Here is an 8,887-nt window from a genome sequence, read left to right as displayed (position 1 = left end):
GCTCTTCCTCAAGGAATCCGTCTGGAAGAGACCAAAACAAGCGATTTAAAAAAAAAAAACTCGTTTTTTACCCTCAGCTCGTCTCGTTCGGCCTCCCAGCGATATTTCTCGGCTTGAAAGCGGCTCCATTCATACTGGATGAAATGTAAGATCCCGGGCAACGAGAGGCCCGCGTCCCCGTCCTGCGGATCTCGCGGCTGGGATGATCCAGCCATCGCCCCGGCCGCCGCGGCGGCTGCTGCGGTGGGAGCGGGACCGAGCATAGCCTTCGGCCCGTTCGGATTGCGCCCCGCTCCGCTTCCTGCAGGGCTCGGATTCGTTCCATCCGCCACCCCGCCGGATCTTTCCGCCTCCATCAGAGCGTTCGAGCTGTCGCCGGAGCCAGGAGGTGGAAAAACAGAAGAATAAGCCACCCCGTTGCTTGAAGTCTCCACCGAAGCCCTCTCCCGTTTTCCTGCCGATACAGACAGATAGACGAGTACTCACACGCACAGAAAAGTGCCAAATAGTGATCCACTCCTACTATGGAATGGCTGCAAACGCTACCAGCTCATAACTGCTCCCTATGGGTTATAAAGCTGGCTTCCGCAGGGGACGGTTCGCGGCTCCAAAAGCCTGATTCTCTATTGAGGTCAATTCAAATTTCAAGACGTTTTTTGTTTAATAGGAGACGTACGACTGCTAAAACGTGTAATCTTTAAAATTTGTTGAATACAAAGATTTGTTGCTGACCTACAACATTTTAATCCACTTCAGCAATCTCTATATATATATATTTTTTTTAAATACGACTCCTAGCATCACGAATGGCTGTGATTGGTCCATCCTAACTAGCGATGAGAAAAGTAAACGGGGTCACATGACGCTTCTCAGAGTGGCATGCATACTTTTTTACTATACATATTTATTTTATATGCGCTATATTGTCAGTTGCGAAACTTAATATTCTAATTTATAATTATTTTTTTTTATATATATAAAATTGCAGATAAAGCATTTTAAAATAAATATTGTATTTTATATGAATCAATATAAAATATCTAAAATATTTTGTATGATTAATACATTATCTAATCAGATCATAAGCAAGTTTAAAATACACGGTGAAGCGTTAAAAATAAAAATATTTTTCACCCATCGCATGTTACCCCTAAGCCCCGCCCATTTGAGAAAACAAGTGTCACTTTACGTGTCATTCTACCCACTCGTTCTATTTCTATGGGATTGATCGAGGCGACCCAGTAGTATGAGCTTCCTGCTACATTGTGATCTTCTCTCAGGCTTCCTTTGCTCATTTCCGAATTAAGAATGAGGAAGGATATCAAGAATACCGTGCAAACAATGTACAGACGAGGAATGTTGAATCAACCTTAAAATGTTAGTTCTCACAATCGTGGTTTTTACCGTTTTGCATAATGAAGATGTGTGTTTTTGTATGTGTATGCTTTCAAGATCAGAGGCTGCATAGATCTACATGAATCGATGGATGAAGGCTTGTTTGGGTTTAATTTTGCATGCATGTTCTATATTTGGAGGACCTATCTCAAGAGATCATATGATAGTTTCTCAAATACTCAAATCTAGAGCTCATCTCTAACTGGGACAGTAGCTTGGAACATCTCTATATATTTCTAGGTCATCTTTGTTTGCTAGACTTAGTAGTGAGGACTTAAAGGCTTTTTGCAATACAAACTTGAACTGAATTTCCAAAACAATTACCTTAAACTTTGAAGAGCTAAAAGTGAATTTGTTTATTGAAATGTTCTTTGTTTTGTCTCCATGTATAGCATTTATTTAATGGACTGGTGAACTAAAGGCACTTGGGTCGAAATATGGAATCTGTCCGTCAGTCTTTTTTTCCTGGATGACATCAGTTGACACAGAGGAAGACATCAGCGGAAACTGATCTGGTCAAAGAAGATGCTTCATCAAATATCCAGCTCCCAAACGCTTTCCACTTTGCTTACTTTTTGGCCAGACCAAAATGATAATGTTCAAGATTTCAGGAATTTGGACAGGTTATGACTCTCAGGTCAAGATTTTCTGTCCTCTTTCTATTTAAGATTTCCCTTACTGTATGCATCATAAAAGTGTTTAACCACAAGAGCCATAATGCGTATCAGTTTTTGCCAGGCTCTGTTAACAGGAGCAATAATTTTGAATTTGCTTATCCTATATTATGTCTCACGGGCCCAGCAGCAGATGATGGAGAAGCGTCGGGAACAAAGTAAAGGCTTAAAGAAGGCCTCTCTGCCTGTGGCAGGACTGGGAGTTATGGGTAATCTGGTAGGTGGAAGTATGGTTGGAGGCGCCAAAATGGGAGGCCTTGAGGGCAACATGCGTGGTCCACGCGTCACAATCCTCGTTCGTGAATTTGAAGACTTTGAAAACTATGTTGGTGATGTTGCACGCTCCTTTTTGCGCCAGAGACCGGAGTTGCCCTTCCTTGCTGTAGCCGAAAGTCCACCGTACCCTCCTCTGGCTCTTCCAGAGGCAGCCCGCCTCCTGGTATTGTCACCGAGCCCTGACCAGCCTCCACAAACTCACCGTCCGGAGTTCAATGTGCAGACGGAGTTTGCTTTGTTGGTTCCAGATGGCATGGAGCTGGACCACGGCCGACAAATTGAGCGTCTCATTCGGGAACTGGAAGGCGTAGGTGGCGGGCCGGTCCGACTCATTGCCGCCCCTGTGCTGACCCGCTCGGCGGTGCAGTGCCTGCACCTTCGTGTGAATCTGCGGGAATGGACTGCGACCTACACCCCTGCGGCCTCAGGGAGCAGCGGTAGCGTCTGCACAGCCCTGCAGGGAGATGCCGTGGTTCTTATCCGCACAGAGGACCTCTTCAATCTCTCAGTTCCCTTAGGGCGCCCTCTCATGTCTTCCTTGTTTGTCCAAACTTCTCTGCGTGGCTGGAAGGTCAAGCTCCTGGAGGGACCTTCGTTCTCTGCAAGTCATCGCCCGCTATTTAGCTCAGCGCACAACCAGTGGAAGGCGGACAGTCGCCTGAAAGACTCCACCAATCACCTCATGCGTAGCTTCGGCCTGAAGCACGTGGTGCTGGCTGATGGTCAGCATCAGTGGTTTGGCTGCGGTAAAGAGACTCCACGATGTTTCGGCACAGTGCTTGACGACACACCTGAATACCTCTACATAGAGCGCTGGACTCCACCTTGCTGCTTGCGCGCCCTCCGAGAGACCACTAAATATGTTATCAATATCTTGGAGAGCTCCGGCGTACGTTACTGGCTGGAAGGGGGTTCCTTGTTGGGAGCAGCCCGACACCAGGACATAATCCCTTGGGACTACGACGTGGATTTGGGCATCTACTTGGAGGACGTTCCGAATTGCGACTACCTAAAGAGCCTAGACTCTGGCTCACTGGTGGATGCTAACGGCTACGTGTGGGAGCGAGCAGTCGAGGGTGACTTCTACCGTGTGCAGTATAGTGAAGCCAACCATTTGCATGTGGACTTGTGGCCCTTCTACTCTCGCAATGGAGTTATGACCAGGGACACTTGGACTGAGCACAAACAAGACGTGGAGTTCCCAGAGCATTTTTTGCAGCCCCTGGTGCCAATGCAGTTTGCCGGCATCACCGCTTATGGTCCGAACAACCACCGTGCCTTCTTGGAACTCAAGTTTGGGGAAGGGGTTATTGAGAACCCTCAGTATCCAAACCCTGCCAAAAAAAGGCTGGACAGGAGGATCGTACGTTAGGATCGTAGCAAGCAGTAACTTGATGTGCCACAATTACGCAACACTGCATTTCTATTGCATTTCTGACATTTTAAACTTTGTAGAGTAATACTATCAGACTGAAGGTTTTGAACTGTATTTGTTAACTTGAATGTTAGTATTTCTTGCCGATTTTATTTCTGTCATGACAACTCTCGGAGGGATTGGCATGGTAATGTACATGACAATGTTAATGTATTTGGTCTTGGCGGAATAGATCTGCTACGCTGCTGCGGCAGAGCAAGTACCGAGACTTGCTACTGCCAATACATCCACAACATGCTGCTGTGAGCATGTAAGAAATATTGCTGCTGCAAATATAACATACATGAAATAACCCCCAGCATACATGAATACATCGTAGCAGATCTATACAGGTGGAGCTGGGGAAGGTGGATGGTTTCTGAAGCAAGCTGCAACTGCTACGGCAAGCTCTAGTCATATATTTGAATGTTGAGCAGTGAGCTAATTGGCTACCAATACAGGAGAGAACCAATCAGCTGTGCCATGAGATAATGATGTCATTAGGTCAGATTGCGTTTCATGCCAGAACTCTGTATTTATTGTATGTGTGTGTTGTGGTTTGGGGAGTCACGAGTCTCAAAAGTAGTCTAATCACACTGTATGTAACAATGTCTAAGTATGTAATATTTCACACTGCATTATCCCAGAAAATCACATTCAAAGGTCAAAGCTTTTTTTTGTTATACATGAATATTAATATATCGGTTTCAATAACAAATAAACACTAAACAAAATTTAACAGTTTTAAACTGATTGCCAGAGAAACACCAGTTTTAAAGAGCCTATATCACCTATTGCATTAGTGCATCATTTACAGTAAGTGCTGGCGTATGGAAAACTGATTCATGTTTGTAGGCCCACAAGTGAAGCATTTAATAACCAAGACAGCTCATTAAAACCTTGAAAGGACTTAACTGCATTTCAACTTAATGGTCTTTATTATACCACAATGAACTTTGTAGAGTGTAGGATGTTTTTGTTGACATATTATGGCACTGGTGTACACTGAGACTGCAATGTCCTTTTAACAAGTTTTTTTTTTTTTTTTTTTTTTAAATTCTGAAATGGTTTTCCTGTGGAAATGGAAAAGGTTACATAAAATGCCAGTGAAAAGAAGCTACTGTTTTATGCACTCTTTTAAATTATTTTTGCACCATGTTGCATGATAATAAAAGTGTACTTTTTTTTTTTTTTGACTGTCAGGCTGTTTGACCTTAATTTTCTTTGAATGTAACTTTTTTATTTTATTTATTTTTTTTGTCTTTGTCTTGGTGTTTCACAAATATACTTTGTAATGTTCATTATGTACATACATCATGACCACCAAATATTTAACAAACAGCATAACACAAACCAAACTGTATCTTAATATGTCAGTGTATTTCAGATGTCTGGAAATAAACCATCACACAGAATTACATTTGGAGTTTTCATTGCAAATGTTACAGGAAAATGGTAAATAGACCACAAGGTGGCGCAATAGGACATGAAGTCGTCATGCTGGGCTTGGTTACTGATATCCTACCCAGTTTGTTCAGTATCTTTACTGGGCAAATCTTCAAAGCCTCCTTAAAAATGTTGCTTTTGTTTACAGCAAAACATTTTACGTCTTCAGTATTTGACAACCCATTCTGAATGAATCAAACAGAGATAAGTCAGCTGATATCTTGTGAAACTAAGTAGTTTTGTATCACCCTAAAGTGGTGTATTTTTGCAGTAATAACCACTGACTATATATTATCTTGCTTATTAAATGGCTTCTTACCAAAGACCATTGACTTAATTTGAGTCATGAAATTTCAATTTGAGTTGAATATACAGGTGCATCTCAATAAATTAGAATGTCATGGAATTTTTGTTAAATGTGAGCCAAAATCATCACAATTAAAAGAACCAAAGACTTAAACTACTTCAGTCTGTGTGCATTGAATTTATTTAATACACGAGTTTCACAATTTGAGTTGAATTACTGAAATAAATGAACTCTTCCACGACATTCTAATTTATTGAGATGCACCTGTAGTGTTGTATGATGTGAAACTAGCACAACCATGTAGGAAATCAGCAAAAATCACCATTATACAAAATATATAACCACAGAATGCCACGATTAGCCAATCAGTACACCAGAGGGCTGTAAAATAAACTTGCTATAGATAAGAAATCTGAAAACCAAACAAGTGGTTCAGTTATCCTAATTGCAAAGTCCTCTGGGACCTAATGCATTCCTAATTTTAGCGACTTCAACTCATAAGAAAGAGAACATCACAGCTGATTTAGTTAAAAAAAGACTTTATTCTGCAGTCGGTGTGGAGTACATTCACTGGTTCTCAGTACTCTTTGGCTCCACTGATACCATCAAGCAGCCCTTTATGACACAACCACCCATTAAACTCACACACAGACACATAGCTGCATCAGCAGAGCAGCTACACTACAGCCACCTGGAATGAGAAGCCTTTACAGTACTGGCTTTTAAAGGAGTGATGTCAGAACATTTGTGAGATTTGAAAAAAAAAAAAAAATACATCTGTGATTTGAAATGCATCTCGAGCACTAACAGAACAGAACAGAAATGATAGACTGTTAATAATGCAGATTACAAGCACCAACCCCCCCTATTTAAAGTATATAATATATATTGCTAAATTAATATTTAAAATGAGAAATGTTTCTTTGGTCGGATTTAACCACTTACTGATCAACAGAGTCAAACCAATTTCTACAAAAATGGGCTATTATGTCGACTTCCTTCGGTGAACATTTGGTCAACATACAGTACAATGGCAAATGTCTCTCACCCTGTCATCTGATACTTTTCTTCAGCTGGTGTGTTTAGATTATACATTTAGAAAACATTTCTAATATATATATATATATATATATATATATAAAAAAAATCTGAATAAGTAATCCAGTACAACTACTAGTTAGTTAACAAACATTCACCAGTAAATGGTCTTAACAGAATATTTTGCCTGATTTCTCCTCATAAAGTTATCTACCTTCACAAAACGCCAGACATTTTATATTTGTGCTCTTCTGCAATAACATAGATAGAAAAAAAAAAATCAACAAGATCTCAGAAGTACGCTTTTAAAAAGCAAACAAAATTGAATACTTCATAATTTACATAAAAGGGCATTTTTTGTACACAATTTAAGCCAACAAAAAGTACATTTAAACAACAAAAAAAAAAGGAAGAAAAAGAAAGGATATTGAGAGAAACCCAAACTGAAACCAAACATGTCAACACATCTAACATGTTCCTACACAAGGAAGCTGCTTAGCCTTATTCTAACTTAAATACAAAATATAAAACCTTGGTTCCAGTCTGAATTCACGCTCTAATCTATGGCTTTCTTCTGAAATGGATCTGTTTACACCACTTGCGTATCAACCAGCACATAGGGAACTTCCTTTACCTGCAGACTTCAAGGTTCTGACCCAAACAGCCTTGGAGCTTTAAGACAAGGCTTACTTTGCATGTCACCCATATATTATTGTGCTTACATTCCTGTCTGACCTTAGGGTGCAACTTGACCCCGAAGAGCCCGCCGTGAAATATAATGGTGACTGCATAAAGATAAAGACGCAGAATGTAAGATGTCAGTTAGGATTCTTACACCATTCTTTTGGCTCCTCTAGTAGCAAGAGTTAATGAAGGTATTAGCACCTGTTAGATGGACCTGCATCTGAGGAGCCAGAGGTGGCATAAAGGGAATCAGCATGAATGAGGTATTTCAGCATAACGGACCATAAAGCCACCTAAAAAATGTAGTTGGTGTGTTTGAAAGATGCAGAGAGATTCTGCGGATGCTTTGGCTTATTAGGAGATGTTTTATAAAGGTGTTGAGAGAAATCTGAGTTTTAACTCAATAGCATATAATCAGAACTATTAGGGCATGTGTGATCATAATCAGGGCCGTCCTTAGCTGACGCGGGGCCCTGATCATAATAATATCGATTATTTTAAAATGCCGGACTGAGTTTTTCTTAAAAAGGAGTAAAGCAAACATAAAAAAAGACTATAAAGAAAAAATCCAAAATGTCTGACCAGCATCTAATAAATAATTGTTCAAGTATTTTTCCATCTAAATGTGCTTTTTTTTGGCAGACTCCTTTCATAACGAGCAGGGCATAGAGGAGGGTCAAAAGGATGTAGTCTTTCTCCGGTCTTAATCTAAACCTGTATCTCTCCCATGGTCACTGCGTAGATGCAGAGATTGATTTATTGAGATCAGACAGGTCAAAAGCAAAGTTTGTTAAAATAGTGTGCAAGTCTACATGACGGACTCCTTTTCACAGGGTTTAGGTCCAGCCACCTCTTCCAATTCAAGGCTTCCCTGTTTTTCGATGAGCGGAGAAATTTCTGGCCTGGAGGCGGGGTCTTCTTCCTCCACTCGCACCTTATTTAGCTCCGCCCCCTCTTTACTGGAAGTGCGATCCACGAAATACTGCAGAAGACCTGCTCCGTAGGCGTCGCCTTCAACATTGATGACGGTGCAAGTACGATCGCTAAACGAAGAAATATAGAAAAGAAAAAAAAATGTCTTCACTGTACAAAAAAATTATGAGGACATAAAATTAATACAAGTTTTATTAAAAAAAGCTGTTTATTAACACAATGTTAAGGCCTTTCCACACTGAGCGCGATTCGAAAAAGCGAGGTGAATCGCCGACGAACGGTGCTTTCACACCGAAAGCGAAACGATTGTTCACCTTCTGCTAATTCACGCCTGCACGCTAGGTGGCGCCGACCAACAATGCATTTTTCCTCAGATATGCATCTCGTAAATGGATTTAACATCATCCGCTGCTCAATATACAGCATTAAATTAAGATAAACAAGGTTCTACACCGGAAACAAATGATCTATAATGCTTACAAGAATAGGCAACATCCTAAAATATAATTAGAAGTACAATTAGCATCAAGCTACATTTGAAAATGTATGTAATTATTAATGTATTATATAATATAATATAATAAAGTAAAGAAAATAAACTTTAATTATTAAAATACAATCATCTCTTCATTTCAAATTATTATTTTGTACAAATACTTCATAATACATAATACTTGTGTGTGTGTGTGTGTGTGTGTGTGTGTGTGTATGTTTATGTAT

At 40.4% G+C, this 8,887-nt stretch overlaps 3 protein-coding genes across 6 annotated transcripts in view; 1 reads left to right on the top strand and 2 right to left on the bottom strand.

Moving 5' to 3' along the window:
* strn4 (striatin, calmodulin binding protein 4) overlaps window positions 1-715 on the bottom strand; it is a 29,256-nt gene extending 28,541 nt beyond the window's left edge. For 2 of the 4 annotated variants that reach the window (XM_016500379.1, XM_016500382.1), the window contains exon 1: window positions 106-715. In XM_016500379.1, coding sequence (XP_016355865.1) covers window positions 106-356 — 251 coding nt within the window. In that variant the 5' untranslated portion in view covers window positions 357-715. Of the gene's footprint in view, window positions 1-71 lie in introns of all 4 variants that reach the window. The other 2 variants (XM_016500380.1, XM_016500378.1) reach the window with 2 other exon arrangements.
* Window positions 716-1,252: 537 nt separating this feature from the next.
* Window positions 1,253-3,893, top strand: LOC107699175 (fukutin-related protein-like). The gene is made up of 2 exons (XM_016500368.1): window positions 1,253-1,377; window positions 1,788-3,893. Exon 2 carries the CDS (start codon window positions 2,113-2,115, stop codon window positions 3,715-3,717), a length of 1,605 nt encoding a protein of 534 aa, XP_016355854.1. The 5' UTR covers window positions 1,253-1,377; window positions 1,788-2,112; the 3' UTR covers window positions 3,718-3,893.
* A 2,141-nt stretch (window positions 3,894-6,034) lies between these two features.
* slc1a5 (solute carrier family 1 member 5) overlaps window positions 6,035-8,887 on the bottom strand; it is a 10,376-nt gene continuing 7,523 nt past the window's right edge. Inside the window, exon 8 of the mRNA XM_016500377.1 lies at window positions 6,035-8,277. Within this exon, the coding sequence (XP_016355863.1) occupies window positions 8,043-8,277 (235 nt within the window). The 3' untranslated portion in view covers window positions 6,035-8,042. The remainder of the gene's footprint in view (window positions 8,278-8,887) is intronic.

Source organism: Sinocyclocheilus anshuiensis, unplaced genomic scaffold (assembly GCF_001515605.1).
Source record: "Sinocyclocheilus anshuiensis isolate Anshui unplaced genomic scaffold, SAMN03320099.WGS_v1.1 scaffold374, whole genome shotgun sequence".
NCBI classification, from domain to species: domain Eukaryota; kingdom Metazoa; phylum Chordata; class Actinopteri; order Cypriniformes; family Cyprinidae; genus Sinocyclocheilus; species Sinocyclocheilus anshuiensis.
Note: the sequence above shows the minus strand (reverse complement) of the source record. Positions and strands in the feature narration are given on the sequence as shown.